The following is a 25118-nucleotide window of genomic DNA, read 5'->3' on the forward strand; positions in this document are numbered from 1 at the left end:
TTAAGCCTTTCTTAGGTGATTTATACAACCTTTCTTCCCCTATTGCTGCTTATCTTACATTTCAGACTATAGTACGGCAGTCTGGGGATCAAACTTCAATTGGAAGGCCACATATCCATATGCATGTATGTAACTACAAATATGGCCACGACAATTTTTTGTCTCAAACAGATGTTTCTTTTTTAGGATTTAAACACCTTCAGAATGACCATGGAGTGATAGTTGATTACAATACCTCAGACCCACTGATACGCTGGGATTCCTATGAAAATATGAGCCCTGATGGGGAAGGTGAGTACTTCAGTCATATGAGGCCAAGGCAAAACCACTCACAACTGTGCATTTGAAACAGAGGAAGGAGACCTCATTTGCTTGTACCTAGTGCCAGTTCCCTGACATGTTAAGTCACTGTGTACCCTTCCCTATTTAGCTTCAGTAGCCTTAATGGAAAGAAAGCTGCAGTAGTTGCGAGTTTCATGTTATTGCACCAAGTTGGACTCTGAGCCACAGCTAGTTGATACAAGTTATTTTACTAGTTGTAAGTTTGCTTAAATTGTATTTTGTGGTTGTTCTAAAGCATCTAATTGGAATCCTTATAGAGAATTTTAAGAACAACAAAATGATGTGGTGAGTTTGTAGCCTTCAGTACTTACTATGTTATCTAGAGTGTTGCAGGAGGTGAGCTAGGCTCTAAAGTTATAGATAAACAAATAGCAAAGGACATGAGTGTTTGCATATTTCCCCTCATAAATGTGCCCATTTCCAAACTGCCCTTCTAATTCCTAGATTTCTCTTCTGTAATCTGCTAATACATGCAGCAGATGGAAGCCTCCAGTAGCTGCCTTCAGATTCTGACTCCAGTGTGGATGCTTTCCGAACGTTTCCTTGAGTGAATGTTGTGCTTTTAATGGACACAGTTTTCCTGTAAGGACTCAGAATATCACACCTGTGGCTGCACACCTCAGTGCACAGCAAGCCTGACATGCTTGCAAGTAAAAACATGAGAGAAGGTATTGAATGGATGCCAAAGTTCTTGTTTTTACAGCTCTCCTGTTATGAAATAAGAGAAAGGCAGAGTTAGGATCCTTGATTAGCTCTCTCTAGGCTCAGTTTCCATTGATTTTTATAATCTGAGTTTAGCATTTGACCAGCTAATGACTTACATCAGTGAGGGGTTTAGGGGCTGAGACATAATGTGAGCTTGACTTTTTTTACCACTGCATGACTCTTGTACAGCAGTATTTCCATATCTGCAGAATACTAGGGGAAAATAGGGGGTGACAAGAGAACAGTTATTTGGCACCCGTACATGAGGCAGGTAGAACACTCCATAGGGTGTCCTGAGAGGTTTTATAGTTGGATAAGAAAGGCTGTGAAGTGCCTTTTAGAAGGAGTTAACATAGAGAGACTGAATTTTGGCTGAAGAAGTCTTAATTTCTAACCAGGATGTTTCCATATTATTCCCCCCCCCCATCCTTTTTCCCCTCCTTTGTTAGCCCTCAGCAAGCAATGCATTGATGCGGTGACTTTTTTTAATGGCTCAGATTGATTGAATAGATATATTTGACCTTCCCATCCTTGTGCATTGCACTGCAATACAGGAAATGGAAAGCAGAGCTGAATGTATAGGCAGCGGCTGCTGAAAGATACAGAATTGCATGCTACTTAGGCCCTGTAGAAGACTTGATTGCAGACAGTTAGATTGTTTTTCTGATGTTCATAAGTTTTATATGTGGCACTTTACAGGCTTTTATATGGAATTTGTGTGCATGGTATATTTTTATTCACCTGAGAGACAATATAAATATGATGTGTTAGCATAGGTATTGTGAATGCAGAGTTGAAGCTAGTTGAAGCTAGACAATATACCATAAGAACAGGAGGTGTGTCCAGATCCTCTTTTCTCAAGCAAACATTTAGGAAGCAGGGTGTTACCATATGATGCTCAAAACCAAATTGCAGACAGAGCATTTGTCTCTGGATAGTCTCCACTAAATATCAGAAGGGGCAAAAGAAACATACCCAGGGGACAGCTAGATATAAAGGATGAGATCTGTACTCAGCATAAAGATAAGATTATTCTGCTGTTTGAGGTAAGCATAGTTTGCTTAGGTCTTCTTTTATGTAGGATTTATAAGCATCAGGACAGACTTCTCATGCTTTGGACAGTGGTTCAATATTGTGCTTTTGCATTAAAAAGATGTATTGAACCTTAGTTTTTGCCACAGGTGAGAGACCACTAAGAGGAGATGCTGATTTCAGATGGAAAATTAGAAGAGAACAAGAAAGCAATTTCTCTTTTGAAATCCAACACCTATTTGGCCTTGTTACCAAAAGAACAAAAGATGAAAGGACATGATAAAAGAAAAATGTACCCAAACTATCTTAGTTTGTTGGCATGATACAGTATTGCAGACAGAAGCAATTGCTTTTTAAATGATCTTGAACCCTTTGATGATAATAAGGTTGTGTTGAACATAGGCAGGTTTTGGGGCAGTTTGCTCTCTGGATCTAGTGCTTTATACCTCATTCCTAACAGTATAGGAATCTTGATAATTGGAAAGTAATAAATGATTGGAAGAAATCTCAGAAATATGGTTTCTCTTCAGATCCCTTAGGAGGTGTCTCCTGGATATTGCATGAATGGTCCTCCATAATAGACTGAAGATTTTAAGTGTCTAAGTTTGTATCAAATTTCCTTCTCCTCAAGCAGTACATAAGCACAGAGACTTCTGTTACGCTGATTTAAAAGTCTGCATTAAACGTAGGATTTGGAACCACAAGACTCAGGAGGGCTTCCTACTACCAGGTAGAAGTCTGAGGTAGTTGTCATTGGTTTTCTTGTGGTTTTAAGGTCATAGCACTCATGAAGTGTTGTGTGTGTTTTGTGGGCAAGAGGGAAGAAAAGTGACTTTTGATCTTACTGAGTGCTCTTTGTCATCAAGGCATCAATTACTAGCCAGTAGATGTGTATGGATTTACAAAAGGTTACTCATTTCCTGCAAAATAGCAAGTTGACCACAAAGATACACCACCTGTGGGCACAAATAAGTAGTATCTTCTGTTATGTCAATACATTTAAATTTATCAAATCTGCTCAATAATCATGTTTTTTGCTTTGTAACTGATATTGGAGCTCACATGTCGTCAACTGTACTGCACTCTTTCCCTTTTGATTGCTCAGGTAATATGTATCTCCTTTATATTTCTACTGATTTGGGTATTGGGACTGTTCACGGTCATATTTTAGTTTGAAGTGCAGTGGTGGACTAAACTAATGTTTGGCTTAGTAGCTATTATGACCAAACCCTAGTAAAAGTAATTACTGCTTGTAATTCTGGCATTTGGGGCAGGAGAGGGGGAGTAGTGATAAATGAGGATGAAGTATTTTCTATGGGAACAGAAAGCTGAAAGAAACGAGTAATCCCTTCCCACTCCCTGAAATGCTTTACCAAATACTTTACCTCATACCAAATGACACATAGGTTTGGGGAAAAAAGCTTTCCCGCCTCCCAAAAGGAGGTAAATGGAAAAGGTTTGACTTGTCTTTTGTGGATCCTTGGTAATTTTCAGGATTATTACTTGGCATATTGAGTGAGAGATACTGTTGTTGATCACTTCCCTCCTACTGAAAATGCAAGCCTTCTGTTGCATAGGAAACATCAGTTTGTGTGGAACCCACCAAGGGATCCCTGGTGCAATCCTGAGCTCTGAGGTGTTCTGCAAATGAAGTCAGAGGTATTAAAATAAACATTAAACGTATTGCTGCAGAGCAGAAACTTGTTTTGATAGAAAAGGTGAATAACTGGAAGAAAAGATGAATGCTGCTGTTCCTTTTGCACTGTCTATGGCTGCTTTATCTGAGTTTTATTCTGCGTATCCTGATAGGATGCTAAGATTGTTCTAGAGAGAGAATGAACCTACCATGAAGATATTTGCTTTAGTTTGACTGAATTCAGTGGATTGGCAACAGAAATGCACCTGGTTCTTGTTCTGTGTTCCATTTAAAGACATTTCACTTACTTTAACAACCACTAAATCCCTCTGCACTCTTGTCTGCCAGCTCTACAACACGTGGAAAGAAAAGAACATGCACACGTGTTAGAAATTGTTTAAAATGACAAGAGAAGGACTTTCAGCAAGTCTTTACAAGGCAGGAAGTTAAGTATCTTTCTCCACAGAACCTTGCTGTTTGTTTCCTAGCAAAGTGGTTTGCTTGCTTAACAGTGATAATTAGAAAAGAAACCACTTTGGAAACAAAAGGATGGTTTTCATTCAAGCCAAATAGGGTAGGGCTGAGGGAATCCAAATTCCTGTATCTGCCAGAGTCTTGCTTTACAGATTTTCTAGCCTTTTGTAACTGTAATCACCACCAAGCAGTCCAAAATTGCCAAATATTTATGAACTGGTTTGCTCCTGCTCTTTTTCTTTTCACAAACAAAAAGGATGTGAGCGTCTCCAGGTAGGCAATAACCAACATTCTGGTATGCACCCATGTCATGTGATTAGATGGGATGTTTGACTTTTATTGAATTTTTTTCTCCTCTTCAATCCAAAGTAAATAGCTATTCAGTAGGGAGGTGCCCTCTCATGTAGTTAAACACTTGTTTTCCCAGAGGGCCCCTTCAGTATTGCAAAACTCAAGGTCTGAGGCAAAACTGCTTGGCCGTGGTACCTTAACAGGAATGCAGATGCCTACCAAAGAAAACAGCAGGTTTGATGCCATTTCTGGTGAGTGGAGCTGAAGGATAAATTGGTAGTGAGTAAATGGTAATTCCAGCTTTTAGTCACCAGCTGGATGTCTCTCTTTTGAGACAAAGAGAGATTTGTTAGAAGGTAGGGATGAAAAGGTGTCCTGCGATTTCCCTTCTTGCTGTTCGACAGTGAAAATAGAAACATCTCTAGAAAATAGAGAAAGAACACCCTATAAAATGCTGCCACCTTCAAAATAGTATCTGAAATGCCTTTAATTGATTTTCTCTGAGGAAATCTGTGCCTTCTATTTCTTGAAGTTTTGTAAGTTCTCTTATATATATATACACATGTAATTTAAACCCGCTTAGTTGTCTTAATCATGAGGCTCACATGCACAATGAATTGGAGATAAATTAATATTAAAGAGTTTCTTTTGTATGTCAGTAATATTGAATGCAAACATGGGATTACAAGGTTTCATTTCTACTTGTGCAGCAATAAGTGATTCTCTCCTCCTTTAATAGAACATTGATTGTAACAGTATTCTGTCTTAAATATTGGGATTCAGCTCAATATGTTAGAGACTAAATGCATGTTTATGAAGTGTTTTCAAGATTGTGCCTGATTAGCTAAGATTGCTCTGGTTTGAAATCTCTTATTTTTCATGTTTTGAGGGTTTTAGTGTGTTGTGTGGTGGGGTGGTTGTTGTTATTTTTTTACACTGGTGTCTTTTGGGGGTTTTTTGTTAACCCCCAAAAAAGTGTTTGAGTATTTTGGATGGGGAGCTGACAGTTAAGTGCAGTCAGGGGCCATACTTTCAAAGGACTTTCCAATTTAAAGTGACCTCTTTTGGCTCATTTTTAAAGAGTATCTCTTAAGATAGACTGAACACCTTTTTGAAAGTCTTGAGTGTTTACTTAAGTGCTAAGCTGAGCTCCAGAACTTGGCCTGATAAGTTCTATTGCAAACCAGTCTTTTACCCCCCATACAAGCATATTGATGTGTGAGGAATCATGTGCGTTTCACGTAGTGCACTGGGACATTGACTTTGCTAGGCACCATTTATCAGTTCTGCTGAGTTTAAACTTTTCTCAAATAAAACCAGAACAGTCCGTCCCCCCCAGTCCAGAATGCTGCGTGCCAGAGAGGAATGGTAATACCCAAGATAAATATTTAAAGTCTTATGTCTGAAAACAAGAGCAGATTAGAAACAGGGTTTCCTCGGCATTTACCCTAGGCCCCTGGTTTTTTCCATTGGCCTTCTGCCTCTGACTGCCTGTACTTCCCCTTCTGGGCAACTTGCCCCCCCACCTCCCCAGCATCAGTGTCTTTTAACAGTGCACAGGTTGATTTGTAGCACAGGTTGCATATGTCAGCTACTTTCAAAACTATTGCAGAGCCTATCATTGTTAATGCCTGTCTTGCCTCAGTAATAGGCAGTGTTGTTATCTCAAGCATGTTATTCAGTAGCTCTTTGTCAAAGGCTATTATTACACTTTTAGAACCAAAGAGGCTCAGCAAATTGTGAGCGTTTTAATAGACATCTTACAGTAGTTTGTGACACAGTCAGATATCTTTCACAGTTATATTTTGACAAGACTGTGTAAAATGCCTCTCTCTCCAGCACAGGAGGATTCAGACTGTAGAAGCCTGGAGGAAGGTAACAGCATTCACTCTTCTTCTTCCCAATTCTCTATGTATTGCCCAAGGGCTGTTATCTTGGGGCCATGTAACACTGCTTTATCCAGCAAGTCTTTATTTGCCCAGCATATTTGTATTCCTGAGTGGGCTTGCATTTAGCTTTTAGCATGTGCCTGTTTCTTAGTCACGTCAACTATAGTCAACTATGGTTGTCAATACTGTTAATTTAAACACTAATGTCCAAACCGGTGTTACCTTCCACATAAATATACCACAGGAGAAGCGTGAGTTTCTGCTTACAGCTGGTGCAAAATGTTTTGGTTGTGGAGGTGCTTTGGTCAGGAAGGACTGGCTCTGTAATGTGTACTGGTTTTTAAAGGAGGGCTCTTCCAGCAAATTGAGCATACATTGCTGTTGGGATTATCCTGGAACTGTCCATTTAGTTGAGAGTCTGGCACGCTGGTTAATGAAACGTTGGTTTCTGCCATTGAATACATACAGTGGGTACTGAAGAACTGAGGGCTCTGTCTGGAATGTTTGCTGCAGCAAGTGTCTTCAATACATAGTGGTTCTCTTTAGTGAACCATCAAAAGATAGTAAGTTTTTCCCCTCTTGTATGCATTTCCAAAGTCTTGTTACTGCTTGCACAACCACTTCATATATGTGCTGCTGGGTTTTTCTTGACTTCAGAAAAGACAGAATGAAAGACTGGCTCTCCCGAGTTCCACAACTCTGCATTTCTATGTCTCATTTTGAAGAGCTGTTACCTTTGATAACCTGTACAGAATGAAGCATACCACTCTGCAAGTGTCCTTTTAGCACTATAAACCACAGGCTTTTCTGACAGTACAATGTGGTTGAATAAGTTCCTCCAAACCATGAGATACTAAATTTTAAGTGACCGAGAGCAGAATTTTAGCTGCGCCAATAACAGTAGCAGCCCTTGTTGCAATCACCTTTAAGTGGTTCTTGGTAGCTGCACGTAAAGCTTTGCTAACGATAGTACACTTGTTATTCATGGATCAGTCCCAGAAAGCTGTCCTGGATATCTTTACCCCTGCTCCCACAGTTGCACTTGTTGAGTGTTAAATGTTTATCTTTGATCCTTTCTGTTGTAAGGATTTCTGTGAACATTGGAGAGCTTTGGGTCAGACTGCTAAGGAATAAGGGGAAATTGAGAGATGTGGCCAACTTCAGGTCTGCCTGCATATCGATACCTACTCTAGATTCTGCTTTCAAGCACAGACAGTATCTGGATGCTGAGGAATAGCAGCTAGTTAAATTCCTTCCAGACAGAACAGAAGGAGGCAACTTCCAGTAAGCCGAGGGAAGCTTTTTTGTCAGAACCCAGTTCTGCTTCTTACTGTGAACATCTTCTCTCCAACTGTGACAGCTGAAGTTGCATTACTCAAGCTCTTTTATCTTGACCTTTCTGTTCCTGAAGCCTATAAAGATGCTGCCTGCTGAAAGGGCAGGTGTTTTTTCTTACTAAACACAGGTGGAAGCACTGTGGCATGTGCATTCATCTGTGTAGTTTCTGAGGTGGCCCTGCCCACTGAGCTGTTGTCTCACAAGTAGTACAGGCTAGACTGTATCTCCAGGTTCCTCATGTTCTGTATTGTTTCTCAGTCTTATTCTGGATGTTGGAGAATATCTCCTAATCTATTACCCGTTTTAAGAGACTTCCTAAACTTCCAAAGCTCATTTTACGTTCCTGGTGTCAAGCTCTTGCTTGTGCTCCTTTTGGTAAATGTTCATGAAGTATTCTTTGTAGGAAGAACTTTTTGTTTCTAAGTCATTGAGACACATGAGAAATTTACCACCAAAACTAGGTATTTTATTATATTAGTATATGCTTGTATTGAGCAAATGTAGATCATCTTCAAATACCCTTTTCAAGAAAGGCAGATACTTTAATTATTATCATATAAGGTTACTATATATTAATTCTACTGTTTCTCTAATACCTGAAAATAATCTAGAAGTCTCTTGAGTCCCTGTAAGTTTAATTAGTAAGTTAGGCAATCAAAGAGCTCTGATAAATATAACTGTGCCTTAGCTTTCCTTCACAATTTGTGGACCTGCTTAGAAACACCCAAAGATGAGTTTATTGAAAGCACCATAGAGTGGTAGAGCAATTTTATTAATAATGATAATACTGTTAAATTACATGTTGCATACTCAACAGAAAGAGGAAGTTCATTATGTTGACCTTTTAGGCAGCTCTTTTAAGCCTTTTGGTTTTTACTGTGGTCCTGTACAGCTTTCAGCAACCCTGTAGAGTCATCTGTGGTTTTCCGCTGCTTCACTTGTAATGACCATAACTGATTTTTGCTGGAAGCCTAACCATATAGTAAGAAAAAAGGCATGACTCAAGGTGAGTGTGCTGTTCCAGCTGTAAGGAAGAATAATTATGAATTCTGAACCGTGACATCTGGAGTACATGTAAATTCATGGAGTATTCCTGAAGATGGGCTTTGTTTTTGGAATGAACACAAGGAAATCGTTTCACATAGTTCAGTGACTTTGTAATACCCTTAAACTTCACTTACTTAGTGTTTTGTACTCGTAGCAATCTTACTGTACCATGATGTTTTGTTATTCCTTGGCTAGTTATCCAAGCACAAGCTGCTTCAAGTTAAAGTCTATGCATGGATGACTGGAAAAGTTTGCAGAAGGAGAATCAAGATGACACAATAGATACTAGTTTCTGTATACGATATTGCAGTAATAATTGGTCTATTCTTTGTACTTTGGATCATGGCACTAGTACTATTTTCTTGTGATCCCAGGTGAGCAAAAGTGGGACAGTGTATTTACAGTAGTATTCTAAGGGTGAGTCTCTACTGCCTGGCTCTGCCTGTGCCCCACGCTGGCTGGATGGCAGCCAGCCCCTGCTCTAGGAGCTGTGCTTTGTGAAGCGTTTTTTTCTTACTCCACAGTACTTGTAAAAGCATTAAAATACAAATGTGATGCTTTGGAATGGCTGGGAAATATATATTAGCATTTGCATAGCATAAAGATTCTGTGCGGTCTTGGATGCCCTCTCCTTTGCTTCTCAAAAGATTCAACCTCATGTGAGTCTGAGGATCCTCCTTGTTTTTGCTAACAGCAGCCTCTTCAGTTTGTTTCCTTTCAGAGTGTTTGGTCACTTTTTTTGTGATATATGCCTTGTTTTCTTTAGCCTCCTTTATTTTTCCATTGGAGTCAGACACTTGTGAGGCACAGCAAAGCAGGCAGCTTCCTCACTACTTGGCTACTGCTATTTCATATTGGAAAACCAGTTCTTTAAAATGGACTGTGCATATGAACATCAGCATTTGCTTGCGTGTCTTGGATAGTCAGGGGAAGGAAAAACTGTGGTAGAAGATGACATTATACCTTTTTCCTTCCTTTCCAGTCCATTTCATTATCCTCAAACTATAATTCTCTAAAAACTCTCCAAAAATGTAGTATAGGATTGCCAGGTGAATGTTTATGAACCAGGAACTGATCTTGCAACCTTGCACCAATTTACTAAATCAGGACCTACTTTTTATATCCCAATTTGAGAGTTGCACTGAATGCAGTTTTAGGTCTTCAAACTGTAGAAAGCACAACTGGGCAATGCAAGGGTCTGAGATGATACATATTCACAGTGCTGATCATAGCTTTTTCCTGAAAGCTCTGATGAGTTCATTGTGACCAGTTCATGTGCATGACTCTTCTCTGCCACTTTGTGCCAAGACCAGGTATCATCTGTACTCACAACAGTCAGCATAAAAACTTTGGAGTGGTATAGCCTGGCCTTCAGGATTTAAATGTTCCATACGTGAACTGGACCAGGCTGGCACACCCAGTAATCCAGTATCCTCAGATGTGGGAACATGCACACAACCAGAAGTACCCAGCACTGCAAAGGCTGATGTGTACCAGAAAGCCTGGAACTGGTAACAGAGGAAGCACCAGCAAAAACAAGTTGAGTGATGCAGTTTGAGAACATAAGAATCATAGAATCATAGAATAGTTAGGGTTGGAAAGGACCTTAAGATCATCTATTTCCAACCCGCCTGCCATGGGCAGGGACACCTCCCACTAAACCATGCCATCCAAGGCTCTGTCCAACCTGACCTTGAGCACCAGCATCTTAGTAAACACATCCATGGTTAGGTTTAAGCAGTAGTTATGCAGGGCTCACTTGAGTTCCCAAAGCATTCTTGCAGTAATTGTGTGAAGCACTACTAAGGTGGTGCAGCACGGTGATGTGTCTCAATGAATCTGTTGCTGGTAAACTATCCACAGGGTGAGTTAATTTATGCAGAGCTGCTGTTTCGTTTAGGAAAAAAGACATCAAAAGCAAGCAAACATAAGCTTGTGGCTTAAATGAAACTCACTCAGCTTCATTTGGGTATTGAAACAGCCAGAGAAAAGAACCACTGTAAGGAAATAACTTGTAGACTGAATTACCTTTTCAGCCAACACGTTTCCATTCCTCCTTGGCTCCAGGAGTTCAGATTTCATTGAACCTGATTGTCCCCTCAGGCTCCACCCTCCTGTTTACATTTTCACTTGCTTTTTCTGGCTGCTGCAAGTCTCATGCTTCTTTAGCAAGACCATTTACCTCCAGGAGCAGGAACAGCAGCTGCAGCTCAAGCAGCAGGAGTAGAGACACTTCTTGCCTTTTTAAACTGGGGTGTTTGCCCTAACTCTGGCTTTCCTGTGTGCAGGGTTTCGCTTAGAGAATGTTAATGAGCCAGTGATTGACTATTGCAGAAAGTTCCTGGTCGTACCTAGTAAAGAGGTAAGCTTTGTTGTGATTCAAGAGCTGGAAATACAAACCACGTGTATTTCTGTATGGATTTTATAGGAGTTATATGGGAAGAGTTTGCAAGGAATGAGGGCCTGTGTTTGTTAAGGAGGGAGAAAGGAAAAGACAAGCGCACTTAAAAAGATTCAACTTTGAAGGAATGCAGCCCTGGACTTGTCCAGGTTTGCCTGAAGGTAGATTTATTTATTTCGGAGGTTGAAAAAAATAATCCAGCTCTCCGGTAATGTTTCCTGCTGCAACATGAATGAGGGTACAGTATGCAGAGGTTTGTGTGTTTGCAACCTTCTTTTTGTTGGGGTCAGAATGGCTCTTGCTGGATTTGTGGTATATGTGTTTACCTAGCTGGCTTGCATTTGTATGTGTTTTCACAAGTGGTGAATGGACAAGTCAAAAGGCTGAAAGACTGAAACCTCTTTTTAACTCACAAGCCTGCCTTTGGATATTTGGATTTCAAGGAGGGAAGTGCCAGGAAACACAGGCTTGGAAGGAAGGCGCTGAATGTGGTATGTGCTGGTATTTCAGCTCCTAATTTTTATATAAGTTGCTCTTTGTGAATTAGGTATGGGAGTGAAAATACACACATACCCTTTGCTCTGAGGCTTGCATTCATAAGAGAGACACTGATACTGGTGTGTGTGTGTAATTCAGAGTCAGTGTGGGAATTTTGTCAGGCTTCAGCCTGAGCAGTTCAGGGAGTTGGAGCAGCAACTTGGAAGAGAGGTCAGGCTGAAAGAAAGTGGGCCCCTTCGGTTTGGTTAGCTAAATTCCAGCAGTACTTAGGTCTCCTCCGTTGTGAACTGCTCTTGGTTTTTGACAGCCGTGTTACTCCCACATTTTACAGAGTGTTGCTTCCTCGGAAAAACTGAGAGCAGGGATGCAGATGTGCATTGAGCTGAGGTATCGAATGCATGAGGCCTCTGCAGTTCCATTGCTTAGCAAGATGGATAGAATGAAATCTTGCTTTGCTGCTGGATTTTCTCATTTTCTGTGGTAAAAAATGGTCCCTGTCTTCATGCATAGCTTCATTTATGCAGTTAAGTTGATTATCGCTTTTTATGGGAACACATGGATTAATACCAGAGTAGAAAGAAGTCCAAAAGTCTTAGTGCAGAGGTATTCAAAACTGATGATTTAGATAAAAGGTAGAAAATGAAATGAAGGTGTTATGAGAACAACTTCAAACCCGTGTAATTTAAAGGCTTATAGTATTTGAGGAGTTCATTTGTCCTGGGTTTATGAACAAATAAGCGACATACATAATTTTATCAACTATATATTTATATATATCTAGTTTATAGAGAGAACTTATATAAAAATTGTGTGTATATATATGCATTTTATATAAAATGCAAACAAAAATCTAGTATTTTTTTTGACTATTTGCATGTTCTCTGCTATGAGATTGAACCTTTGGGGATACATTTGTGACAGTTGTTTCAATGTAAAGTAAGTCATATCCAAGTATTCTCTGGGTTACTCTGGTTTAGAAACATATCTCGGGCTGCCCAGTATAACATTTGGTAAAACCACTGGTGTTTGTGTGTGCTTTCTAAATGCTTACTCTGTCAACAGAGTATGTACATTTAATTCCCCCCCCCCGGCAGAAATGCTATATTTTAATATGAAAATCTTGGTTTTGCCTCGTGTTCATATTTTATATTCTTTTTAAACTGAGTTAGGAGGGAAGAAAATCTAGGTAGAGTTGATTTTTAACCTCAACTAAGATGTGTTCTTTCCACTGGACTTGCAGTGACAAATCTTACATGAGTCTGTGTTAGTAAAACTAAATTCCTAATGCTGTTCAGCATCACCCAGCAGATTTTGTAGTCATTACTGGGTAATTACATGTAAGTGCTTGTCATAATTCCATTTAAAAAAGGGCAAAATGAATCTAAGAATGCGTTCTTACAACACTGCAGATTGGAAAATCATTTCTATTTGTTGTGTGCAATACCCATTGTGTTTTCATGATCAGGAGCTGCAAGTTTAACTGTCCAGACTCCATGGAAGCAGCTGAGTTTTTGTTTATCTGTGAGTCTCATACATTCTCATGTGCTAATAATGGAAACTGCTAACATTTTGGTGACTACTTGAGGTTCCTAAAAATGCAGCTGCCCACTACAGCCAAATGGTCTAATTGCAAATAAATAGTTTTATTCCTCAATTGCAGGTGTTTCCTTGTGAAGTCTGACAATATTGTCAACATCTTTAAATTCACAACCAAAAGTCATCAGGTCCCAGACATTTCTGTTTCTTGCTTCACTTGTACACAGGTACAGCTCCTCAAGCTCTAGTATAAATACCAGAAGGTAGGGTCTTAGGCTCACCATCCTGCTTGTGGCTGGTGCAGCCTCTGACTGGGGAGCCACTGCTTTGAGAAATTGCCTTAGGGATTTGTGAAGTGGACCAGACTTTCAGTATATGGATACCTGAGTAGGACATCTGCATCTATATCCCATGCTTTACTGATTACATTCCCATTTGAGCAGCCTGGTCTTGTGGAAGGTATCCCTGCCCATGGCAGGGGGTTGGAACTGGATGAGCTTTAAGGTCCCTTCCAGCCTGAACCATTCTGTGGTTCTGTGATCATGCATCTAAAATGTGATCATGCATCTTATTTATATAGCTGGGAGCTCACATTTAAATGGGTTGTGCAGTACTGGGAATCCTGGTAAATTGTTTGCTTATTTAAGTCCAGTTGAGTTCTTGGTTGTCCTCTTATGTATATGCATTTTCTTCCAGTTTAGATAATCTGAATTTATCAGGTAATAATGCAGGGTGTATGAAATATTTCAAGCTGTTAGTTTCTTTCATTGTGAAGTTCTTACTAAGTGGTTTACCTAGGCTTGTTGTCTTGATTATGAATACAGGCTGATGCTGAGTAAGATAGTACTCAAGTCCACAGTACAGGCTTTTTAATCTACTGGCATTCTAGATAGTAGCAATTGAGGTAATGGTGTGAGACACTGAATGTCACAAAACCTAGATGCCAGTTTTATGGTGTCAGAATATTTCACAGGGATGCTAGTATGCAGTTATCATCCCTTCTGCTGTGGTGTTCAGTGCTGACAGGGCTGTGTGATTCATTAGCATATGTAGTAATGGGGAACCCCAGACAACTCACAGTCAGTAGCTGCTGTACAAAGTGGTTCTAGTCATAGAATCATAGACTGGTCTGGATTGGAAAAAACCTTAAGATCATCCAGTTCCAAGCCTGTGCCATGGGGAGGGATGCCTCACGCTAGACCATGTCAGCCAAGGCTCTGTCCAGGCTGGCCTTGAACACTGCCAGGGATGGAGCATTTAACACTTCTTTGGAAGCATTTACCATTTCTCACTTCAAAAACACAGCACTGCACCAGCTACTAAGAAGGAGAAAAATGACTGCTACTGCTGAACCCAGGACAGCATCCTGTGCCAGTGCCTCACCACCCTCATAGTAAAGAACTTCTTCCTTGTATCTAACCTGAACTTCCCCTGGTTCAGTTTGAACCCATCACCCCTTGTCCTATCACTACAGTCCCTGATGAAGAGTCCCTCTCCAGCATCCTTGTAGCCCACTTCAGACATTGGAAGCTGCTCTGCGGTCTCCACGCAGCTTCTCTTCTCCAGGCTAAACAGCCCCAATGTTCTCAGCCTGTCTTTGTATGGGAGGTGCTCCAGCTCCTGTGGATCCTCATGGCTTCCTCTGGTTATCTTAGGAGCATCTCAAATTTCAGAGATTTTAATTTGAACAGGGACCAGGCTGTAGCAAAAAGGTTACTACTGCTGAAGGTTCCTAACAGCATTAAAATACACTGAGGAATTATTTTTTGCATATTTCCCGATTTGTGTGTAGAGATACTGTACAGATGTTTAAAATAGAAACATAGAAGAGATGAACAGTTAGTGAGGTTTATAATTTATGTGACTGTAGGTTTGTTGTTTCTGTTTCATTTTCTGTTTTCTGTTGTCCATCTACTTCTGTTTTCTGTTGCCCATCTACTGTCCATCCAGTCTGTACCACTGTTGCTGTGCTTAGATGGCACTGTGTGATGGTACAGGGAGGGCTGACAGAGGGAGGTGCACCAGTGTTTTACATTGCTTCCATAGCTGTATCTGAGAATTTGACAGGTCATAGAATCAGCTGGGCTGGAAAAGACGGTTAAGCTCATCCAGTCCAACCGTTCCCAGCACTCCAAGGCCACCACTAACCTATGCACTGAGGGCTTCGTCTCCGCAGTGTGTGAACACTTGCAGGGGCGCTGACTCCATCCCAGCCCTGGGCAGCCTGTTCCAATGCCTGAGCACCCTCTGGGGAAGGAATTGTTCCTCAGCTCCATCTAAACCTCCCCTGGCACAGCTTGAGGCCGTTTCGTCTTGTCCTGTCCCTTGTTCCTTGGGAGAAGAGATCTTGTACTTAAAATTTCTGTATGGTGAACCAAACCTGTATGCTGGAATGTTTCATCTGGTGGGAAGTGTTTGCAGCAGACCAGCAGGTTTGAAGGATTTACTGCACTGTGCCTAGTTCTGGGTAACAGAAAAGTCAGACTTCTTAACGGTTCAAGTATACTAGTCCTATATTTACTGAACTGCATTCCAGTTCAGACCTGTAACTTCAAGTCTCTTTTGTTTCAGGATATTAAACTATACAAAACAAAGCAGTTTGGTATTGTTTTCTAGTTTTTAAACTCAAAGCTAAGCACACAGAAAAGAAAAAAAAATCACTTAAGAGTTACTGTGTTTTAGGGGGAGGGTTTGGTTGGTTGTTTTGTTTTTAATTTATTCTTGCAATGTCTTATGGTAACTGTATGAAGTAATTCCACATAAAACACCAAGTATGGTTCATTGCCCTAGCAGTAGCGAGAGCTTATGAGAAATCACAGCATGAAAGAGGCTGAGAACCTGTCAACTGGCTGTGTTTTCCTTAGATATGGTATTTTTTCGTAAATACTGCTTTTAAATATCTATGCAGAGACATTCAGCCTCATGCACAGCAGCTCTTTTCACCGTGGGATTTACACATCATAAACCTCAGTGAACTTGGAACAGTTTGCCCACAGAGAAATTCCATTGCAAGAGGAATTGCTTTCTTTTCTGCCTAGCCTGATGGCTTGTTCTGAAAAGGAGCATTTTGGTCTTCTGCATGTGCTGTTTTTAAAATCAACATCAGACAAGTAACAGGACATAATCCTTAAAAAGTAAGAAGTTGTCCCTTAATTATTAGCTAAAATCTATTAAAACTATCGCATAACTTCCAGTATGTGGGTATTTGAACTGATGGAAACTTGGCAGTGTGTCCCATAATGATGGCTTTTTCCAACCAGACCACTTTTCTTGCCATTGTAAACTGATGAATTCATTGCCATCATGGGTTCAGTTTGTGAATAAGTGAATAATGCTTTTTCTAAGATGCTATTGCCTGGAAAAGCTTCCTAGTTTGGAAGCTTCATGATCACAATGCCATTTTAAGTGTATTTCTAAAATATGTGGTAGAGTTGATGTTGAAATACTTTGGGCTCTCCAGGGCTCTTCTGATTGTGGAGCGCACAGATGGAGACTAAGCTGGTGGTTACCTTTGACAAAAATCTGTCTGTTCCTCGATTCTAATGGTCTACTTTCTTTTTATCATCAAACAATTCTCAAACTATGGGTAGAAAAAGTTATTGAGTAACTTCTGCTTAACAGGAATGTTTTGGTAAATGAACATTAAATCCTTGGAAAGTAGAAGCACTGACTTCACTTTCTTGGCTTGGCAAACAGTAGAAATATTTACTCCTAAAGCTTTTCATAAGAACCAGAATGAATTGTGTTCATTTTCAGCCCTGGGTAAGACCCCAGTAGCCAAACTCTACCTCAGGTTGTTCTGACTTGTGTGAGGTGTGTAGGAGCTGGACAAACAAGTTCAGTAAAGGATTGTAAGAATATGCCTCCTATATGCTGTCTTCATGTTGTCTTCTTGGGCTATCATGTCAAGGAGAGCTTTAAAAAGCCCTAATAGGCAGAGGCAAGCTAAAATAAGCTGGGTTCAAATAAACTCTTGAGCTTTTGAAGTGTTCCAGAGGTTAATTGCTGTACTCAGTGTTCTGTGGTTTTAACCGTGTCCAGTGCTGGTAGTACTGAAATACCACATAAATCATAACTGTAAGATGGGCTGGTGTCTGCATCAGGACAGAAAATAAACAGATTAAAAACATGCAGGCTGTATGTCTCAAGATAGAAAGAAGCAGGAAGGTTCATGGGTGCCAGGAACAGGTCAGTGATCACAAGCAGTATAGTCACTTCAGTGAAGCTCTCCACTTGAATTACCTGTAAGGTAAAACTTGGCTTACCTAGTTCTGTACATAGCTGGTGCCAGTGAAGCGTACTAAGTGATGCTCATGCATCTGAAAGCAGGAATTTGTCTGTTCTCAACACATAGCTTTAGTAAACTAGATGCATTTTCCTGCAAAGTTGTGGTATTTTCTAAATATGTTCTAAACAGAAAAGAAAGTTCTAGCCCATATTTATTATGAATGGTTATTCATAAACTTCAGTTGAGGGAGTACCTCAGAGATCAGAAATAAAGTTAAGTTCTTCCCATCATTGATGAGGAAGGAGGTATATTCTGATTTTTAAGGGATTGTGGCCCTTGTTGAGCTGTGAAATGCACACCAGATCCTCCACACACAGAGAAATGTCATTGTATGTCCTCATACATGCCTTTGTGAAGGGGCCTTAACATATATTCCAAGGACAGAAGCTCTGATTGAAAGCTTGTTTTTTTCCTTGTGCCACCACTCAAGAAAATGAGTAAATGATTCTTTGTAGTGTAGTTAGACCATCAGGTAGAAATGGATGAACTGGTAATTGCATAATACATTCAAGGCAAGCATTGAACCATTCTTGCTTTGAGTGGAATGTATGGTAAGCTGCCTCTCAAATTCTAGCACTGTAACAGGGTAATTCTTCAAATGAGTGTGAAGAGTTTGTGGAGTTTTAAGCATACATTCAAAACAGCATAAAAAGAAAACTGTACTTGATCTTGAACCATGAATGGCATGTTTTATTTCTATCAAGAAAACTGTTACAAGTTGAAATATAAAATGAAAGACGATAATGCCACTGCTTGATACTGTATTTGTAAGGCTAATTTAGTTTTGCAGAAGCAATACCATTAGTTCTGGTACTTCTGTTTTGTGGTATGACACCAGTGAAAGCCCTTGTATAATGCCTCCTACTTCTCTCTCCACAGTGCTGCATACCCAAGGTCCCATTGATGGCAGTCTGTATGCCAAAGTGAGAAAGAAGAGCTCTTCTGACAGCAGCATCCGTGGTGTTGCTCAAGGTGTTCCCGTGACTGGCAGTCCTGATCACAGTGATCATACGCTGTCTGTCAGCAGTGATTCAGGACACTCAACAGCTTCCACCAGGACAGACAAGACTGAAGAGCGCCTTGTGCCTGGAGTCAAACGGGGTCTGAGCCCACAGGAGAAGGCAGAACTGGACCAGCTACTCAGTGGCTTTGGTCTGGAGGATTCTGTCAACACCACCAAGGATATGACTGATGTTCGAAGCAAGTACAGTGGGACTCACCACATAGTGCCAGCTCAAGTTCATATGAATGGAGACACCAAACTGAAGGACAGGGAGACTGATATTCTGGATGATGAAATGCCTAATCATGACCTTCACAGTGTGGACAGCATTGGGACTTTGTCTTCCTCAGAAGGGCAGCACTCCACCCACTTAGGGAACTTCAGTTGCCACAAGAGCAGTCAGAACTCACTTCTTTCAGATGGCTTTGGAAGTAACGCTGGGGAAGAGCACCACAATGTTTTTGCTCCAGACCTGGGAATTGGTGTGGATCCCCTCTATGAGAGGACATTTGGAAGCACCGAGCCAAAGTCAACTCAGCAGTTACAACGGAATCCTTCTGTTTCACCCCAGCCTCAAGCCTATGGCCCAAGTAACTATTCTACTCAGACCTGGGTGCGCCAGCAGCAGATGGTCACTGCTCACCAATATGGTTTTGCCCCAGAGAATGAAATCAGTGTTGGCATTCATAACACGGTGGAGAACACAGGCAGTGTCCAGAGCCAGTCCCGAGCCCCAGACACCCCAACACGTAATTCCAGCAGCAGAGCTGCTGTACAGAGGGGGCTAGGAAGCATGCCAGGGGCTGCTGAAGCTGCAGAACATGCCAGTGCTGAGAGCTTCAAGTCAATGCCAGTGCCTCAAAGGGACACAAATAGCCTGGATCTAGGACAGAATGCAAGGGACTTGCCAGCTTCTCCAACTTTGGATATTGATCAGTCCATTGAACAACTGAACAGGCTGATCTTGGAGTTAGACCCTACGTTTGAACCCATCCCGACCCGCATTAACACTGTCACAAGGGACAGGAATCAAGTAAATGGCTTCACCAGCCTTGATGTAGACGTGGAAGGGCTTGGCAGGAGTCCTGGCTTCCATGACAAATTAGATGTCACAAACAGGAATCCCTCCCAGCATGGTAAGCTTTCTGAATATACTGCATTTCCTAGCACTTGGGTGTTCTTGATGTGGTACAGCAGGACCTCAGGTCATGACTTACAACTTTCAGGATGATTAGCAAGGGATGATTCCTGATACTCTCTTCACATAACCATCCAAGAATCAAACTGGTGTAAGATAAGTGAGTTTTGCAGGTGCTTAGTTTTTGCTTGAAAAAAGTACTGTTCAGCAAATTCTTGCCTGTTACAGATCATCAGTTGGGAATTTTTTCTACTGTAACCTTAGTAAGGGAGCAGAATTTCTACAGTTCCTATTTTGAGACATTTTGAGAAGGCATCTGTACTGAAATGGTTTGTGATTATATGCTTTTTATTATGATCTTTTTTAATGATTTCCACTTAAAGTAGGAGAAAAAGCTCTAACTGTTTTACCTTCAAATTTAGTGTAGCTGGTATGACTGCAGAAATCATCTGGTGGAATTAAATGCGCAGCACTTGCTGACTGTGTTGCCTAAGTAATGTTTCTAGACCTAGTGGCTCTGCAGAAGGATGAGTAGGCTGTCCCTGCTTCAGTCCACTGAAACCTTTCTTTAATGCTGTAGCTAAAATTTGTGGCAAACAAGCTCTTACTTGTCTCACTGTCGTGTCTGAAAGTTCTTTGTGGTCTACTGCCTCTGACAGAACATATCCCATCCCCTTCTCTCCTTCCCTCTTCCTCTTCTCCCTCTTCCTACCTTCAGTCTTGGTGCAATGAAAGACTTGCTTGTGTCTCCAGGATTTGATTCAGCATCAGCCAACATGCCAGAACATGTGTCCGTGGCCACACTGGAAACAAATGAGCTGTTTCAGCTCAAGCCCACTTGGGTATGCCAAACCATTCGATGGTGACTGTGCCTAACTAGTGTGTGGTTTCCATTAATGTGCAGTATTATGATGGATCACCATCACAGATATGATGGATCACCAAGGATAGATCGTTCCTTGTGATGGAAGGATCCAATTTTGTGTTTAGGAGGGTAACTGCGGACTAAGGCCCAGAAATCCATGATGCACATATGTGAGGTGCTTCAGTGTATGGTTGGTTTTAATACACAGTATGAGTTTTGTAGCTCTTGAAGGATTGAATTCATCAGTTTGTAATTTTCTTAAATCTTTCCAAATGATCAGCTGATGGAAAAATTGGAAATGAGATTTTTCTAGTTTTCTCAGGAGAGAACTCTTCTCGTTGGTACACAGTGAAGCTAGTTCAGGTGGTAAAGGGGTCATTTAGAATGAGCCACCTTTTACATTCTGTGTTTAAAGGTATGAATCTGAAATGTTTTGATTTTTCTCACTGATTCTGGTCCTTTCCCAAAGGAGACAGGAGTCACTGTCAGTTACCTTCCATTTGTAAAGTCAGGTAAAGCAGATGAACTTCTTGCCCTAATAAAGACTGAGGAGAATCCAGGTCCTTGAGGCATGTTGTGGAAGACTGACTGTTTTAAAGACAGTGATAAATCTGGAATTAAATATGACAATATAGAGAGCGTTTAGAATTGTGGGTGATTTTGGTAGGGCAGCAGGGCACAGTGGGAAAGAAGAAAGAGTGTAGGAAGTCAGGAAGCTCCTTTACTTTTTGTTATGTCCTTTCCTTTGGTCAAGGCATTTTTCTCTCCTTCATCAGCCTGAGCAAGGGAAAAGGAGGGTTAATGTTTTTCCATTTGTATTTTAAACCTGTCTCTTAGAAATATTGAACATCCTTACAGGATGTTTGCATCATACTGGGCTTCAAATATAACCTTAAGCATACTGATTCCTAAGCTACTTCCAGTTCAAGTCAATAGAAGACCTCTTTGAAGGATTTAATTAGACACAGGATATATGTCTTTGAAAGTGAGATGGTTTGTATGATTTGTACACTGGACGTGGTATGTAAGAGCTATTTGTTATCAAGGGCAGCTCTGTTTGACACTGAATTTTTACTCCGTACCCTTTATCTCTGCTCCAGAGCAACACCCACATTCATACTGAAGTCACAGAATTGAGATGTGTTTTGAGTTTGGAAAGGACCTTTGAATGTCATGTGGATCAGATCCCCTCCCCAGGCAGGGCCACTTAGACCCAGCTGCCCAGGACCATGTCCAGATGCCTTTTGATTGTTTCCCATCTACAACCACCTCTGTGGGCAACCTGTGTGCTACACAGCTTAAAACAACAAAGAAACCAAACAGATAAAAACTTAAGTCATTGTGCTTGGTGAAAGTCAAAAGTCTATTTCTGCATGTATGAGAACAACCTAATGAATAATGTCGTGGAAACTTCCTGTTCAGACTTTAACATTGCTTTCCTTCCACAGTGTGCAGCTGAAGCATCAGCTAAGTCCAGCTCCATTCCTGCACGTTCACACATACGCAGTGAAGCTGAAGTACTGAGCGTATTTGCAGTGAAAGGCTGTAAATATGCTATACTAGAAAGAAATATATATAATACAAGCTAAATTATCCCTTAAAATAACAATGATATGTTGTTCATTGCCAGTTGGTGGTAGCAGAGCACAGGGCCTGCTGGATATGGTTAACTTACCTTGGAGTAGACTCACAGGATCGGGATAAGCAGGAGATTGTCCAGGACACTTAATTAGCTGTTGAAACTGCTGCAGCACAGGAGGTGTAGTTACTAGTAGAAGGAAATGCTGGCTGCCATGGGGACGAGGAGATAGCCATGAGTAAAGCATAACCAAACCAGCAGTTGCTCACTAGTGAGTAATAGTTGGACTTACACAGGTTTTAGGGGGAGCCCTGTACCCTGGGACTTAAACAGTCCTTGACCTAATAAAGTATATAAAAAGCATGAATTGGCCTGTGCTGGAGGGAGTTGGCAGATGAGGGCTGAATAGCTCTGAGTGAGGTTGAATGAGTGAATGAGGTGTTGTGAGTGAGCGGGAGCAAACAGAACTGGAGATGAATGGGACTGACATGATGCATTGTGTGTGTGTCTAACCGGAGGGTTGGATTACAAGAGGACGGTCAAGTTATCTGGTTTCCTGCGTGAGTGTGCAGAAAATGTATGCCTTAAGAAAGTATGTGCATGTTTCCAGTGCTCTGCAAAACGGGAAGAACAAGCTTAGGAGTGGAATGTGCGTGTCAGCTGGGATGTACATTATGGTGCATTCTTACCTCTCTTTGCTGGCATGTTTCTGCACTGATTGACAGATAGGCAGCTACATCTCCTGTCACACTTCTTCCTGGAGGTTTTTGTACATGTGCCCTTAACATAGGTTAATGTGTCACAAACTACGGACTGCCCATGTAGCCAAGTTCTGGGTTCTGTCAAAATGCCATCTTGGGTTAAGTGCTCAGAGTTTCTGAGGACAGGAAGGAGCAGTGATCCTTGAATTTCTTTTGCTAGGATGTGTCTTTATGCACCATGTAGAACAGTGTCTCTTTTCTCCTTCTGTGCTTTGTGTGTTGCTATTCAGAGGTCAAACAGTGCCCTGTATATTAAGATTTTCCAGTTTCTTGCTTTTACGTGAGGTGAGTTACGTGGAGATGAGTTTCTGGTAGTAAATGGTGGTGCCATTTACTAGTAAGAGAGTGCTGCAGTAGTTCTGAATTTTAAATAACACCAAGGTTTGTAGCCTGAGGAAATGTTTATGTGTTTGTAACGGTTTGTTTGCAGCCATATGGTCCCCCTTTACATACCTTCTTTCATACCTAATAGCATATGACCTCAGTTTACTGTTAAAGATCCTTTGTAAAACTTATTTCCTGGGACCATCCATCTTGTATCACAAAGCTTATGCTTACTTGCTAGAGAAGGAAAGCCAAAACTACGTTTTGCTTCTACCTAGAAAGCTAAGTTACCATTACTGTTACCCATGGCTAATCCCTGCCTCCATCTTTTCACTCTTAAAATGTTACAACTTTCATCTTAAGAAAAACATTAGAAGCAGGTGAAAGATTATGTGATCAAACTAAGGCAGAGCACATGGGCACTTGCATTCAATGCTTGGAGGTAGCCTGGTCTCCATTGCAGTCACAGCGATGCATGTCTGTCTGAATCAGGCAGCACGAGGAAAAGACGGACTGTAATTTCCAGGTTGAAATTACGTTGTTACTCTCAGCTAATTCTAATTCCTCTTCATGCATTGAGTGTTTGAAAAAAGCATCTTAAAACATCTTTAGGCCACCTAATGTGGTGGGAACAATGCAGGTACACAATTCATACAGCTTTAGACTTTGCGTGGGGTTTGTATATAGTTGATCAGGTCAGTAAAGAATTGAGCATTAAACAAAGGCATTTTCCCTCCCTCAAAAAAATCCCAACATGCAAAATGAATACAAATGAGGTGATTAAACATCTGACTGCAAGTGTCTGGAACATCTTCAGAGCTCTCTTCTCTGTCGAAAAGAAGTCTTTGAAGATGGTCCAGATTACGGTATCATAACTCATGCTGCACTGTATCTGCAGACAAAGGAGATTGGAAGTAACCCTTTTTGCATACTTTATTAAATAAGAGTTTTTAAAAGCATTGAACTGTTACAGATGTTCCCATTCACTCTCTGATACTCTGTGGGAGAGCAAACCCAGGCCATCTGAAATAAGCTGTAAGCTAACAGGAGAACAAAGCTTGTCCACATCCTCATGTGCCTTATTTGCATGTGCTGACAACACTACAAAACCTGTTGTAGTTTCCACCACACAGGAAAATGTTGGTACCTGACTTGGAGTTAATTTTACAGTGGTTAACAGGAAGTTTAAATAGAGGTTTTAGCTAAACTACAGTTGAAACCTGAGGTTTTAAGTCAAAACTGGAGTTTCAACTAAATTCCAGTTTTTAAACTTTGCCCCAAACACACAGTTGCTGGCTCATGTTCAACTTCGTGCTGACTGGCCGCAGTATGGACATCTAGGGTACACTGGTTACTGGCCTCCCGCTAGACCTGGCATCTCTGGGTCAAGCTGTTCAGCCAGTTTTCATTCCCCCTCACTGTGCAAATTCGTACAGTAATGTTAGTTGGTTTATAAATCCTGAGTTCACTTGGTAGTTACAGGTAGGAATTTCTTCCACCCATACTGCAAGGTAAGTTGGTTTGATGCATTGTAGGAGGCCTTACAGCTTCTTTGGCTGTACAAGGATATGTTTAGTCATTTGTAAGTGATACGGATTTTTTGTAAACACCTTTAAACCAAAGCCAGCAGTTAGAAAAACGTGGGATCACTGTAGCTGTGTAGCCAGTACAGATATTGTGAGGCCAGCATCTGAAAACTAGTCCATATCTTGATTTTACAACTCTAAACTGTGACTTTCACATTTGCTGTATCAATATATGTAGCCACAGATAAATGTTACTCGGTGACCAAGTTGATGGAGTTTCTACAGTGACATGTTATGATTGATTCAACTGGGTTATGGAACAGAATGTGCAAACCTTACATCTTCATGGGACTTTTAAATATTTTGGATGTTTTGGTTTGTTTTGGTTTTTTTTTTTAGCATAGTATTCTTATGCCACTGTAACTAAAAAGAGGCAGAGTTCACA

At 40.9% G+C, this 25118-nt stretch overlaps 1 protein-coding gene across 3 annotated transcripts in view; it reads left to right on the forward strand.

The window, feature by feature from the left end:
- Positions 1–25118, forward strand: part of TNS3 (tensin 3) — a 197496-nt gene that overhangs the window by 126091 nt on the left and 46287 nt on the right. For all 3 annotated transcript variants that reach the window (XM_061464584.1, XM_061464585.1, XM_061464586.1), the window contains exons 18-19: positions 187–291; positions 18357–19616. In XM_061464584.1, the coding sequence (XP_061320568.1) occupies positions 187–291; positions 18357–19616 (1365 nt within the window). The remainder of the gene's footprint in view (positions 1–186; positions 292–18356; positions 19617–25118) is intronic.

This window comes from Pezoporus flaviventris, unplaced genomic scaffold (assembly GCF_033815535.1).
Source record: "Pezoporus flaviventris isolate CSIRO_AGI_PZ_B2104156 unplaced genomic scaffold, CSIRO_AGI_Pfla_v1 ptg000037l, whole genome shotgun sequence".
Classification (NCBI taxonomy): domain Eukaryota; kingdom Metazoa; phylum Chordata; class Aves; order Psittaciformes; family Psittacidae; genus Pezoporus; species Pezoporus flaviventris.